Source organism: Geotrypetes seraphini, chromosome 7 (genome assembly GCF_902459505.1).
Source record: "Geotrypetes seraphini chromosome 7, aGeoSer1.1, whole genome shotgun sequence".
Classification (NCBI taxonomy): Eukaryota; Metazoa; Chordata; class Amphibia; order Gymnophiona; family Dermophiidae; genus Geotrypetes; species Geotrypetes seraphini.
In genome coordinates, this window is record NC_047090.1 from 161,457,191 (window position 1) to 161,472,616 (window position 15,426).

The following is a 15,426-nucleotide window of genomic DNA, read 5'->3' on the forward strand; positions in this document are numbered from 1 at the left end:
CAGACCAGTGTTAAGGAAGCCTGATGATTAATATATTAATCTGATTTTATGGCTTACTTTTCCCATATTTATTATCCTTTGATAATAAATGATAATAAATAATAAAATGATGGTACCAGGATTAGAAAAGCCCCTTAGATCACCTGTTAGATCACCTGGGTGTTTTAAAACCAAATAACACCCCCCCTCCGAGTGTTTAGCATTAGACCAGGCCCAATAGCATGTGCTTTTTTCAAAAACTGTGGGCCTCCTGGTAAGACTCTACAACAGCTGACAGACTGTTCCCTGCTTGCAAAGAAGAGAGAAGAAAAGAATGTCTGAAAATGCAAATTAAGATCAAAACCTAAAAATAGCACAAAAAACTACACTGAAAAGAATAAACTAATAGATGCGAACCAAAGTCCAGGGGGGAAAAGTGATTTTTTTTTTTTTTTGCAATAGTTCCTAAGCATGCTAGTGCTTTCAAATTATTTCTACCCACAACAGTAAGTTTCAATTATTCTTACATTTACTGACTCAAATATGTAGTATTTAATAAGGTATTTACCATCTGAATGTAATATTTACAGGATAGCAATACTAACAAGAACAAAGTAGATCAAAAAAGACCAGCTGTGTTGCATTTGCTCACCGTTTTGGGCTTCAATAACTGCAGGCTCGACTTTATCCAGATCTTCCTTCACACTCATTTGCTTGTCTGCAATAACCTCTTGCTGTTTGTGCAGTTGTTCCTGAATTTCCTGGCTCATCACCTTTAAAAATATGGAGAAAAAAAGGTTAAAAAAAAAAAAAAGTGGACTAACTTTTCTCAAGCCCTTGTAGTTTGTTCACGAGGGGCTACTGAAATGTTCTCAGCCCAACGTGCATACAGTTCAATCAATGATCCTAAACATCAAACATTTTTCAGCTACTGTGGCAAAATAATGCTTAAAATTTAGGAAGCTGGTTGGTTGGGCTGAGAACTTTTCACCACCCCTTCGTAAATACTAAAAGATGTTATTCATGCTACAAATTAATAGATAAGTTGGTTTCAATATAGCTTTATTCACCAAGAAAGAGGAGACTATACTATGAAGGCACACAATGGAGAAATTAGGGCTTACCTGCTAATTTGCTTTCCTTTAGTCCAGGGGTGTCCAACCTTTTGGCTTCCCTGGGCCGCATTGGCCGAAAAAAATGTTTCTGGGGCCACGCAAACGCTGCAGCAAGACAGAGGAGGGAGCCGGCAAGACGGTAAACACCTGGGGGCAGCAGAGGAAAACACTGCATCGCCCTCGACCGGGGCCATACAAAATACTTCACAGGCCGCAGGTTGGACACCTCTGCTTTAGAAACATAGAAAAATGACGGCAGGAAAGGGCCATAGCCCATCAAGTCTGCCCACTCTGATGACCCTCCCCACAACTTTTACCCTCTTAAGAGATCCCACATGGGCATCCCATTTACTCTTAAAATCTGGCATGCTGCTGGCCTTAATCACCTGCACTGGAAGTTTATTCCAATGATCAACCACTCTTCCTGGTGTTGCCATGAAATTTCCCGCCCCTGATTTTTAGCGTATGCCCTCTTGTTGCCGAGGGTCCTTTAAGAAAGAAAATATCATCTTCCTCCTCGATACGACCTGTGATATATTTAAACGTCTCAATCATGTCTCCCCTCTCCCTACGTTCTTCGAGAGAGTACAGCCGCAATTTATTCAGCCTCTCCTCGTATGAGAGAACCTTGAGCCCTGAGACCATCCTGGTGGCCATTCGTTGAACTGACTCAATTCTCGGTAATGTGGCCTCCAGAATTGTACACAGTATTCCAGATGAGGTCTCACCATGGATCTGTACAACGGCATTATGACCTCAGGCTTCCGGCTGATGAAACTTCTACGGATACACCCCAATATTTGTCTAGCCTTGGATGAAGCCTTCTCCACTTGATTGGCAGCTTTCATGTCTTCACTAATGATTACTCCTAAATCACGCTCTGCTGCAGTCCTAGCTAAGGTCTCACCATTTAGGGTGTAATTTCTGCATGGATTTCTGCTGCCAAGGTGCATGACCTTACATTTCTTAGCGTTGAAGCTAAGTTGCCAAGTCGAGGACCAATGTTTCAACAAGAGCAGGTCCTGTGTCATACCGTCGGGCAAATTGCTATTACTTACTATGTTACATAGTTTGGCGTCATCGGTGAATAATGTTATTTTACCTTGAAGCCCCTGGAGCTGAGTTGAAGAAGAAGGGAGAATCAATGTTGCCTGGGCCAACAGGAGTAAAGAGAATCATGGTAGCTGCTTCTCTCTTGAGCTTGAATAAAGTTCTCAACATGAAGAAGTGGAGGGAATGTATATAGAAACAGGCCCATCCAATCCAGGAGAAAAGCATATGCTGCCAGAAGGAGAGGGGAGTAAAGTTTGGAGCAAAACTAGGGCAACTGGTGATTATGAGGAGTCGAAAACAAGTCCACTTGTGGGGTGGACCACTGAACAAAGATGGACTGGAAAGTTGTAGAGCTGAGAGTCCATTCGTGAGGTTGAAGAATTCTGCTGAGGTTGTGTACTAGGAAATTCTTCTCCCCATGAATGTAGACAGCTGTCATGAACAGATTGCTCTGGGTCTCCTGACACAACAGGATAGAGCCTGCGCCTCCTTGCTGGTTGATGTAGTACATTGCTACTTGATTGTCCGTGCAAAGGAGGAGGACTTGAGGGCAAAAAAGATGCTGAAAAACCTTGAGGGTATAAAACATCGCTCTGAATTCCAGAAAATTGATGTGAAATTTCCATTCCCTGGTGGTCCAAAGACCTTGAGCCTGCAGATCGTCCAGATAACCCCCCCCAGGCATAAGGGAATGTGTCTGTCGTGATGGCCTTGTGATGAGGGGACAAATGAAAAGGAGACCTCTGGATAGATTAGAGGAGGCCATCCACCATTAAAGCGACTGCAGAAGAGATGTATGTTGACTGATGTCACAGATGTATGTTGTGAGAGATAATCCGTCGCTCGAGACCACAGGAGAGCAAGGGTCCACTGAGGGGTGCAAAGATGTAGTCTTGCCAGTAATGTGACATGAACAGTTGAAGCCCTGTGGCCTAGAACAACCATCATGTGTCTGGCAGAGATGGTTTGAAGAGGAAGCAATTGCTGACACAGATGGATGAAAGCCTGAAGGCGATCTGGAGGAAGAAACGCTCCCATGAGAGTGGTGTCTAGGATTTCCCCAATGAATTGTAGATGTTGAGTCGGAATGAGATGTGATTATGGGGAATTTGACTTCGAATCCTAGAACCTGAAGAAAGGAGATGGCCGAGATGTTGCTTGGACCACTTCATGAATAGAAACAGCTGTGATCAACCAGTCGTCAAGAAAAGGAAAGACCTGAAGGATGTGTGAGCGGACAGATGCAGCCACTACAATCAAACACTTTGTGAAGATTAGAAGAAGATGCCAGACCAAAAGGAAGGACCTTGTACTGGTAATGGCGATTGTGGAAGCCGGATGAATTGGGATGTGTGTGCAGGCTTCTTTGAGATCCAGGGAACATAGCCAGTAGTTCTGAATGCCAGGAAAAATCTCAGTCCTCCAGTGTGCTTGGGAATAAAGTAGAAACGGGATTAGAATCCCTGACTCCGCTAATCGAGGAGGACTCTTCGATGGCAATCAGCAGGAAAAGAAGGGAGGACTGTGCAGGGTCCAAAACAGACTCTGTTGGAAAAAAGGTCTGAGAGCAGGGTGAAAACGTTGAGTGTAGAACCCTGCCCTATGAAAATGAGAAACCAGAAAACTGAGGTGATGAGCTCTAAGCGATGTATGAGGAACTGAAGACGCCTCCAAAGGGACGAGGGCTAGAATGTACAACGTTGACGGTGACTAAGCCCTGAATGGAGGAAAAAGTTGAGGAGCAAATCTTCGGTGAGAAGAATAGCGTGGTGAAGGCAGCTGTTTGGGCTTGACCAGAGTGTCCCACCTGGTCTCGTGGACAGACAACTACTGAGTAGGCATGTCCACTGAAGCACTAAAGAGGTCGTCCCCCAACCAAGGCGTAATCGCTAATCTGTCCTGGTGGGTGATGATGAGGTCAGACACTGTAAGTCAGACGAGGTCTGGTTGGTACAGAAAAGAGATGCTGAAAAAAAACCAGGCACCGTATGTGCAAGCAGAGAGAAGTAGAACGTAGCAACTGGTTTGCAACTGGTTTGTGCTAAGTAAAATGGTTACTGGACCAGTTAGTCAACATAGGATTCTGGTAAGCTGATTGGCCAACCGGTTCATCGCCGTGCCCACTCTATCCAGAAATACAGAGGCCTACACACTAGCCTGTAGAGTTGACTCCACCAGTAGAGATTCATTGAAACATCCTCAGTGTTTCTAAAGGCATATAAAAAGTCTCCTGTAAGATATCATGGAAGGGAATCCGAAGAGCCTTGGGTAGTTGACTATAGGTCAAGGTATCTAAAATTCTGTAGACTTTGAAGAGTCAACTGCAAAGGGAATGACTTTTGCAAAGTCAACTTCCAAGGGAATGACACAAGGTGCAGACAGTCCCCCTAAGGAAGCTTCAAAAAAGATAATTCCTCAGACACTACTGATGTGGAAAAGAGAAGCATGTGTTGAAAAACCCACCGCTACAGAATTGGGGGCTTGCTCAAAACCCCCCTTAGAGATTCAAATCCCAAACTATACAGATTCGATGTCAGGGGATTCGGTGTTGAAGGTTGGAGACAATTTAATTTCTACAGAGCCTTCCAGGACCGGCGTCGCTTCATATGAGTTGTCGGAACCGTTGGAAACTCCTGTGCTAGTGTTATCGGTGTCGAGAACCCAAACCTGACTGGCACCGGAGGAGTCGGTGTCGACAAAGGCATTGGCATGAACAACTGAAAATACAGTTGGACATATACTCGAAGTACTGAATGAAATCTGATACAGAAGAAGAAAGCACCAGTACTGCTGGCTGCGTTGCCGGTACCATTGGTGCGGGTCTGCGCTCCAAAGATGAAAATGCCGGTATCAAGGCACACATCAGGAACGGAGTGGAAAAGTTACTGCAGGTAAAAAAAAACCAAAAACACCGGTACCATTGGCCTGTTAATATATATTGGGTTTTGGGTTTTTTTTACTAAAATTGAAATTTAAAAAAACTGACTGAAAAGGCAGCAAAAAAATTTTCAACAGCTGTTGAAAACGAGACTTCTTAGCTCCGCGGTAACTAAGAAACTGAGGGACCGTGCGCCCTGCATTGGGCAAGAAGGCACTCGGGCATGAGCGGTTCGGGCTATTGCAAACTTTCTAAACTCTTAAAGTGGCGATGCACTTTTAAAGTGGTCCATACCGGGGCTCCGTCGGTGACACCACCCATACATGAGAATATGCTGCTTGTCCTGGGATAATATTATTTATTTAGGTGCCTCTAAGAAACTATTAAGAAAATTGAGGATAATTCAGAATATAGCTGTCAGATTGATTTTTGGTTTAAAGAAGAATGATCATGTTAGTCCTTATTACCAATTGTTGCACTGGCTGCCGGTGGAAGCATGAGTCTTGTTTAAGTTTTCTTGTATTTGTTTCAAGTTGATTTTGGAACTGTCTCCAACTTATCTTTTATCACATTTTATATGGTATAGTCCGATGAGGAAAACTAGAAGTCAACAGTTATTTGCTTACCTAAAAATTAATGGTTGTAAATACAAGACTTTCCTGGACAGGACCTTTGCATTCCAAGCAGGTAAACAACAATCTTGTTTGGGTAAGTGTATTTGTCAAGCCATGTCGTCCTACAGTATTTTTCGGAAATTGATCAAGACAACATTGTTTGAAAAATTAATTTCTTAGAGTGATTGTGTTATTATGAACTGTTATTCTAATTAAAAGTTTACATAGTATTTTCTTTTCCAAAAGTTTATTGAAGAAATGCAAAATTACATAGTATTTTCTTAAAGAATATTTGTACTTATAAGAAATATTTTGTATTTCCTTATCTTGTATTTCACCGATTGCCCAGTCTTCTTTGATGTAAACCATCTAGAAATCAGTTGGTTATGGCGGTATAGAAAAATAAAGTTATGCTATGTTAAGTGACCACTCTGTACAGAAGCAAAGTAGAAGAGCAGCATCGTAACTCGTATAGCCAAATTATCATCCAACCTCTGTTTTTATTTTGTTTTTAAACTCTTGCCTAACAACCAATCCCTCACAGTTTAGACCAAACCAAGGTAGAGACAAGAAACATAAGCAGTAGAGACAAAGAATGTGCTAGTTTAGAGGGACTGAAGGAAAGCAAATTAGCAGGTAAGCCTCAATTTCTCCTACCAAAATCTTCCTCTAGACCAGAGGTGGGCAACGAGGGCCGCAATCCAGTCAGGTTTTTAGGATTTCCCCAATGAATATGCACAAGATCTATTTGCATGCACTGCCTCCATTGTATGCAAATGAATCTTATGCATATTCACTGAGGAAATCCTAAAAACCCAATTGGATTGCGGCCCTCGTTGCCCACCCCTGTTCTAGACCTGCACAGATGGGCAGTACCAAAGCAGTGTCCATCAAGGGTGAGACCTCTGCAAAACTGCCTCCAAAACGTGGACCCTGACAGGCATAAATAACCAGTCTGTAAAGATGACCAAAGGAATGAAGCAAATACCAAACTGCCACCTAACAGATGTCCTGAGGCAAAACCAAGGAGTGCTCGGCCCAAGAAGCTGCTTAAGCTCTGGTAGAATGAACCCTTCTAAATGGAGGAACTGCCTTTCCCCACAACAAGTTGACGCCACCATCTCCTTAATCCACCAAGCAATAGTAGCCCTGGATGCTGCCTTGCCTTTCAAAGACCCCCTATTAAAATAAACAGGTGGCCCATATGCTGAAACTCCTGGGTCTCAGCCAAGTAGCAACAGAGGATTCTCCAGACATCCAAGTAATGTAAACGCTCTGTTCATCTGACCCTGACCGATTGCGGAGGCCCGGAAGGGAAATGGCTTGATTCACATAGAAAAGTGACACCACCTTGGTGAGAAAGGAAGGAACCATCTCAAGCATCACCTTTTTCCTTAAACATCCAGTAAAGTTCCTAATACAAAAGTGCCTGAAATTGTGAGATGCAACAGGCCGAAGACAAAACCCTAAAAAAGACTGTTTGCAAGGTGAGATCCTTCACCGAACCAGATAAGGGCTCAAAAGCGGCTGCCACCAACACTAAGACCACATCGAGGTCCCAAAGCGGAACGGAGGGCCAGACAGGGGAAAGAATAAGATGAACCCCCTGAAGAGAACAGACATCCAGAAGAGAAGCTAAAGTACAACCGTGCATAAACCCCTGAAAGCAGGACAAGGTCACTAGTTGAACCTTCAAAGACAGGAACAAGCCCTTGTTCAACTACTGTGCAAAAAAATACAGAATGGTCAGCAACTAAGCCTTTACGGGAGCTGGATCCATTGAAAAATAATGGAGTGTTATTCACAGTCACTGAAGTGACTTGCCTGTCTGTTTTTCACACAGTAGTTGAACAGCGAAAAGGATTTTCTGCCTCAGAATAGCTCCAAATGGACCAAAATTGAAGATCTTTGGACACCAACTGTAACCTCTGCCCCCATGGATCCTCACCACATGATCAGGGGTGGGAAATGCAGTCTGCACCCTAAAACCCGGAACTCTGGACGCATACAGCCTTTGCTTAAATCCATGACAAGGTCAGTGGGCAAGCAAACTCCCAAAGGAATAGACCCAGAGTCCAAGAAGGGTAGCACACAGCAGGCTGGTTCCACAGATCCACCAAAGTTTCTCTGTGAAGCAGCAGTCCGGCTCCATGGGACTGCGTCATTTCCTCCAACAGGGGACCACTGGAAAGGGGTCTCAAGGCACTGAACCTACCAAAAAAGACTAACTTTTAAGCAAAAAAAAAAAAAAAAAAAAAATAGAATCAAAAGACTTCTGCATGGATTGCTTGCAGAAATTGAAACTGGATATGGCTCTAGCTCTCAGTCTAAGGGGGAGGAGCATGCGCTCAGAAAAGTGTTGGATTTCTGCAACTCCCGGATTGCGGGTTGCAATTGAACACCTAGGGTATGGAATCTGGAAGGGACGTAACAGAGTAACACTTAGTTACCCACATTATGTAAAATTCTGGAACCACTTATATTGTCAAATACCTGTAGATATTTTAACAGCGTTTTTTTCCAGCAATTAAATTTTGATCCATTTAAGGTATTCCTGGTCCTGCAGAGCTATGATTTTATTTTAAATATTTGTTACTTGTACTTGTACCGTTCTGGATCTATAAAACCCTGATTTTTGGCAGTACAGAAGCCAAAGATTTTACCATTGGTAAAGTAAAAGATTATTTAGGTGGTCTTTTACCAATGATAAACACAATATCTGCGACAGGTAACCATAGTAATAAGAGAATTTATTACCTTTTTCTTCTCAGCTTCTTGTTGATCTTTTACCATCTTCTTCAGTTTGTCATTTGCTGCTGCATTCTTCACTTCTAACTCCTGGCTCTTTATTCTCAAGTCTCGACGCAATTCTTCTACCTTAAGTACAAAACAAACAATTAAATACAGAAAAAAAATCTGAAGATAACATAATATATGAACTTTGGAGGCAAAGTAATCCATTTTTCATGTGTAATAATTTGTGGTCTCAAATGAATACTGTATCTTTAAAAACACCTTTACCGTGATCCACTAAGAGATAGCTTAAACATTTGTCCAAGATCAATATGGCTATTAAACTCTTCACCATATTAAATTTTTTTTTAAAATATCAAAACAAAAGCACCTTTTTCTAACTTAAGCTCCTACCTGATCAACAGTTTCTTTGATCTTTCTAAGACCAACATTAAGATGCATTTGCTGTTCTTCCAGTTCACTGCGTTTCTCATTGAACAGATCAGCATAATGGTTGATAAAATCCAAATAATGACGAGGGGTGATTGCCATGGTTCTGCCTCCTCGTTTTGCTAAACGGGTATTAGCCTGTAAATAAGGAAATTTCACATATCGAATATTATCAGTCTCCAGTATTACTTTCTGTGATTACAATACAGAGAAGGTGGTAGTATTTTATAGGCTAAATACAGCTCAACTCCCTAATCTGTAATCAATACCATCAAACTGAACTTAACTGTTTTTGATCTTGTAGGATAACCAATTTATTAAATCAAGGGCTTTCAAGGGCAAGCATTCACCTCATTCTGTGTATACCTGCTTAAGACATTTACTGTTTACATCCAATTCTTCACAAAATTATTTTGCATATACTTTTAGAAATTTTTAAACAAAAGTGATGCTCTTGGATGTTTGAATTAAAAAGTAACTGTAACCAGCCTATCAAGCCAACATAAAGGTGGCCCAACACTCGTCAACTGATCATCCCATCATCCAGAGAACTGAAATATAAATAAACTAGTTTTTTAGCCCGTTACATTAATGGGTGCTAGAATAGATTTGTAGACTTAGGCATTTCTTTCTTTCTGTATGTCTGTCTTTCTCTCTCCCTGCCCCCTTTCTTTCTGTCTCTCTCCCTGCCCCTTACTTGTCTTTCTTTCTCTCTTCCTGCCCCCTGCCTGTCTTTCTTTCTGTCTCTCCCCCATGTCCAGCAGCACCCCTTCCCTACTCCCCCTGTCCAGCAGGAGCCCTTCTCCCTTCCTTTTACCTCCGCCCTATCTAGCAGCACCCCTTCCCTGCTCCCCATCCAGCAGTAGCCCTTCTTCCTTCCTTTTACCTCCCTCTTGTCCAGCAGCACCCCTTCCCTGCTCCCCCTGTCCAGCAGTAGCCCTTCTCCCTTACTTTTACTTCCCCCCCCCTGTCCAGTAATGCCCCTTCTCTGCTCTCCCTGTCCAGCATCTGCTAGCCCGGGCAGCCTCATATTATCAAAGTGGGCCGGCATAGCAAATGCCCCGCGGCTGCTTGATGAAACCACGGCTGCTGCCACTGCTGGTCCAGGGGTGAGAAGAAGAGGCATCCTGGCAGCGTAGTCAGAAGACAGAAAGTCAGCCAGCGTCGGAGATTGGGGCAGGAAATCAGCTGAGGCAGGCACAGTACATGCGTGGTACGGAAGCATGGCGCATGGAGATTGAAGTGTACTTGTGCGCTAAGGATTTTATTATAGTGGATATGCGACACACTGTTCACTTACAATGACACAAAAACCTGGAACTACCTCCCTACATTCATAAACTCATTCTCCTTTAGGAAAAAGCTGAAAACGTACTTCTTTGGGAAATTCCTTATTGCTCACTAGTTTCTCCAGCTTACCTAGCTAGAATTGTCTTCTTTACAATGCCCTATTGATCTCATTGCTGTGCCCCCTCTTCTCCCATTTGTATAACTAATTCCCATCCTCTATGCAATTGTACTCCTTCCCCTTCTGCTCTCTCCTATCGATGAGATGTAATTAATACTACTCTTCCTGCCTTTGGGCATCTTTAAATTGTAAATCTTGAACCAATACTGGATAAATGCAATCCAGAAATTCAGATTAGATTAGATTTTACAGGCTCAGATTTTGTGCCCCCAGGCAGATGAAATGCTGTGGTAGCAGCATTTACAATCTATGGTGGGAAAGATTGACTAAATGTAACACCACCACCTTGTGCTCAGATCTGGATAGGGCAAGTAATAAATCTAAACAAGACACACTGTTCTAACATGTGCCAATACAATGCAAAAAAATAAATAAATACAAATCTCAAGTTACTTAGAAATACAATGGCAGATAAAGGCCAAATGGCCCATCCACCTGTTCATCTGCATCATCCCCTATCTCCTCTCCCTAAGAGATCCCATGTGCCTGTACCACACTTTCTTAAATTCAGTAAGCAAGGAAGAATTTAGAGCTCACCTGATGAAGGGTTTGATGAACAAACACACAACTATTTATGATAGCCTCTCTGTGTGATGGGGTTTGTGGCAGTTTGTCATATACTATTGGCATATAATCTGGAACAATGTAGTTTGGCTTCTCCAGATCCATTTTACTTGTAAATTCTTTCCCAACTTGATACAGGGCTTCAGTTGACCAGTCACCAAACCAATTCAACACACATCTAAAACATCAGATCAGAAGAGAAATTGCATTTGAATATGCCTTCATTTATATTTTGTTATCTGTGCCCTACCATATACTGCTGATTCATGAGAAACATGCAGTCAGTCAAGTACCATCACATTCAAACATGTAGCAAAGAGAAGCCTGGGAGGGATTTATTCATTACAGCACACAAATGTTAGAACATGCCCTTTTGTGAAAAACCCATTTAAAATTTGCTTAGAGTGAAACTGTCTTGTATATCAGTATGAAAACAGGTTTCAAAAGTACATTGAGAGGTTTTCACTACTTTGCTTAAGAGAAACTTAGTTTTGAAATTGCCACTGAAGTTATACTTGCATAACTTCTACTATAATGACATCACAAAAGATAGATTTCTCAAATTTCTCTTTCAAGAAGACTATCTCTTTCAAGACTACGTCAGATGTTGGTATTGATATTCACTATAGAACCTCTGTATTTACTGCAGCAGACCACTACATGATTTTTTTTTTTTATAATTCTTTATTCATTTTAAATTTCTTACATCAAGTGATAAATATATAATACATATAATTTTCAATAAACACTTGAATATCCAACAATATTTATTTTAATACAAACATATAGAAAAATCCCCATTGCAATAAATTATAAATCATCTATTCTTATAATTATGTACCCACCCTAACCCCTGTTATATGTTCTATCCTTGTGCTATGATATCTGATCTTTAGAAAAAAGAGCCAATGGTCCCCAGATTTTATTAAATTTTTTAATATAACCATGTTGTAACGCTATTGCTTTTTCCATCTTATATATATGACAAATAGAATTCCACCAAAAAGTGAAATTTAATTTTGTATGATCTTTCCAGTTTTGAGTAATTTGTTGTATGGCGACCCCTGTTAATATCAATAAAAGTTTATTATTATTTGCTGATATTGGACTCTGTGTTCTCATTGCTGTTCCAAATAAAATTGTGTCATATGTAAGTCCAACATGATTTTCTAATAATATATTAATTTGGGGCCAAATTGTTTTCCAGAAAGCATTTATACAGGGACAAAAATAGATTAAATGATCTAATGTCCCTATTTCTATCTTACAATGCCAGCATCTATTAGATTTAGAACTATCTACTTTTTGTAACCTAGTAGGGGTCCATAAAACTCTATGTAATAAAAACAACCATGTTTGACTCATAGATGCTGACATTGTAGTATGTATTCTCCAGGACCAAAATTTTTGCCATTGAGTTGCAGAAATTATCTGTCCTATCTCAATACTCCAAATGTCCCTAAGTCCTGTTCTTTTTTTTTTATTTAAAAATCCATATAATAATTTATACCATTTTGCGGCTTGGTGTCCTAAAAAATCTGCCTGAAAGCAAAGGATTTGCAAACTATATTGAGTATTAAGATTCTTCCATTCAGGGAACCCTTCCTGGATGGCCTGCTTCAATTGCATCCATTTAAAATATTGTGTTATGTTCAATCCAAATTTCTGTTGCAATTGTGAAAAACTAAGCATGGATCCATTTACTATAACATCATTTAAAGACCGTATACCTGCAATTATCCATTGCTTCCATACTATTTTGAATCCACCAATTTTGATCCTGGAGTTCACCCAAATGGATTGATTTAACGATTTAGCTATTGGATCTGTTGTAATTTTACTAATAAATCTTAATGTTTTCCAGGTATCTAATAAAATTCTGTGATCTTTATATCTCTTGGGCATTGTTATACTTATAAGATGTTCCGGATATAATGGAAACAGGAGCCGCCATTCTAAATATAACCAGTCTGGTACATTCTCCATGAGGTCTGGGAGGATCCAATACATACCCTGTCTTAAAATATAGGCTTGATGATACCTATAAAAATTTGGAAAATTTACCCCTCCCTCTCGAATCGTTTTTTGTAAAGTTGCTAAAGCGATTCTTGGCCTTTTCCCAAACCAAACAAATTTTGTAAGTATACTATTTAATTTTTTATAAAATGACCCCTGAAAAAATATCGGAATCATACTCATTTGATAACAAACCACAGGTAAGATCATCATTTTTATTGTTTGAACTCTTCCCCACCATGAAAGATGTAAAGGATTCCATTGCTCGCACATTTCTGTTATTTTTTTTAATAAAATTTTTTCATTTTCTGTTACTGTATCATCAATTGTATTTTTAATAACAATTCCCAAATATTTTAATCCTTCCTCTTTCCATTGAAATGAATATGAATCAAATAATCCTTTGGTACAATGGACATTAATTGGAAGAATTATGCTTCTATTCTTTTCTCTCCTCTCTTCTACCTTCCAAAGTATTTAGATCAATGCTGTCTTGTTAAAATGTTTATTTTATTTTTATTTTTCCTCTAACTCTACTTTTCACTTCTCTATTACCCTCCAGGTACTTTAGTTAGATTGTGAGCCTTCGGGACAGTAAGGGAATTTTTCAAGTACCTTTCTTATTTCTAATCTTAATGTATATTTTCTGTAAACCGCTTAGAACCTAACGGATGTAGCGGTATATAAGAAATAAATTACATTACATTACAAGAACTTCAGATTTTTCCCAATTTATTTTGTATCCAGAAAATTTACCAAATGTATCTAATAAATTTAATAAACATGGAATGGTATCTTCCGGTTTCCTCAAATATAAAAGAATGTCATCTGCATATGCAGATAATTTATATTCCCAATTTGAAAATGTGATCCCCTTTATTCCCCTAGTTTGATTTATTGCAATTAATAAGGGTTCAAGAACAATATCAAAAAGTAAGGGAGATAAAGGACAAACTTGTCTAACCCCCCGTAACAAGTTAAATCTTTCTGAAATGTTATTATTTATATTTAATCTTGCTCCAGGAGAGCTATACAATGTTTGAATCATTTTAATAAAAAAGGGACCTATTCCAAACCATTTTAAAGCTTGATACATAAATTTCCACTCCACTCTATCAAATGCTTTCTCTGCATCTAACGATATTAAGAAAGCTGGTTCATTCATAGTTTTCGCTAAATTTAAAGAATGAAGTGCCAGTCTGGTATTATGTGAAGAGTGTCTTTTAGCAACGAATCCTGTTTGGTATACATCTATAATAAAAGGAAGAGCTTTTGCCAATCTTAATGCTTATACTTTAGCAAGCAATTTTTCATCTACATTCAACAATGATATGGGCCTATAGTTTGAAACCAATGTAGGATCCCTGTTTGGTTTTGGTAAGACAATAATTACAGAATCAGCCATAGTACCTGATATATTTCCATTGTGTATCTGATACTGATATAAATTTAATAAATAAGGCAATATAATATTTTGAAATGTTTTATAAAATTCAACAGTATATCCATCTCCACCTGGAGCGGATCCAACTCTAAGAGCTTTCAATGCTAGTTCTATTTCTTTTAATGATATATGTTCTTCTAAACTTCCTCTTATATGTTCTGGAATATTTGGTCCAATAAATGAATTTAAAAACTCTAAGCCATCCTGTTCTTTATTTTCATAAGAATCCGAAGTATATAGATCCCTATAAAAATCAAGAAATTGTTTTACAATATCTTTAATGTTGGTGTGTGTATTGCCTTTTGTATCTTTTATTGCAATAATTTTAGTTTTTCTTTTTTTTGCTTTAAGAAAATTTGCTAGCATTTTTCCAGCTTTATTTGAGTTTCCATAATACCGAAATTGCTGACAGAACATTTCTTTCCTCACAAATTGTGAAGAGAGTTCATTATATTTAGTTTTTACTTTTAATAATTTTTGTAATACAACATTTTCCCATTTAATAATTAATTTTTTTTCTAATGATTTAATTTCTTCCTCTAACTCCATAAATTGTTTTTAAGCTGTTTTTTCAAAAAAGCCGAATATGATATAATGTTTCCTCTCATTGTCGCTTTACAAGCATCCCATATAATTTCAATATTCATACTGTCTGTGTTATTAATTTGAAAAAACTCCTCCATCTTCACTTTTAGATCTTTACAAAATTCTCATTCGCAAGTAAGGCATTATCAAATTTCCAAATTGATGTAAAATTTGTTTTTATATCATTCTTCAGATCAATCCACACACCAGCATGATCAGAAATTATAATAGGATCGATAACTGCTTTCATAACTTTTTGTGCTAAATTACTAGAAACAAATATATAATCAATTCTTGAAAAGGATTTATGGACCTGAGAACAAAAAGAATATTCCTGATCATTAAAATGAAGAATACGCCATATATCTACCAAATCACAAGATTGTATCAAATTTTCTAGCCCTAACGATTTTATAATTTTACTAGGTTTCTTATCCATAATAGGATCCATAACAGCATTGAAATCTCCAGCTACTATCAAATTTGAAGTAGCCAATGGTAGTAATATCTGTTGAATTTTTTAAAAA

The 15,426-nt window shown here is 39.0% G+C and overlaps 1 protein-coding gene across 1 annotated transcript in view; it reads right to left on the minus strand.

Moving 5' to 3' along the window:
- The window catches only part of DYNC1H1 (dynein cytoplasmic 1 heavy chain 1), a 312,112-nt gene that overhangs the window by 130,031 nt on the left and 166,655 nt on the right, over nucleotides 1–15,426 (minus strand). The window contains exons 48-51 of the mRNA XM_033953397.1: nucleotides 10,828–11,032; nucleotides 8,787–8,960; nucleotides 8,397–8,516; nucleotides 632–752 (exon numbers count right to left, since the gene is read on the minus strand). Of these exons, the coding sequence (XP_033809288.1) occupies nucleotides 632–752; nucleotides 8,397–8,516; nucleotides 8,787–8,960; nucleotides 10,828–11,032 (620 nt within the window). The remainder of the gene's footprint in view (nucleotides 1–631; nucleotides 753–8,396; nucleotides 8,517–8,786; nucleotides 8,961–10,827; nucleotides 11,033–15,426) is intronic.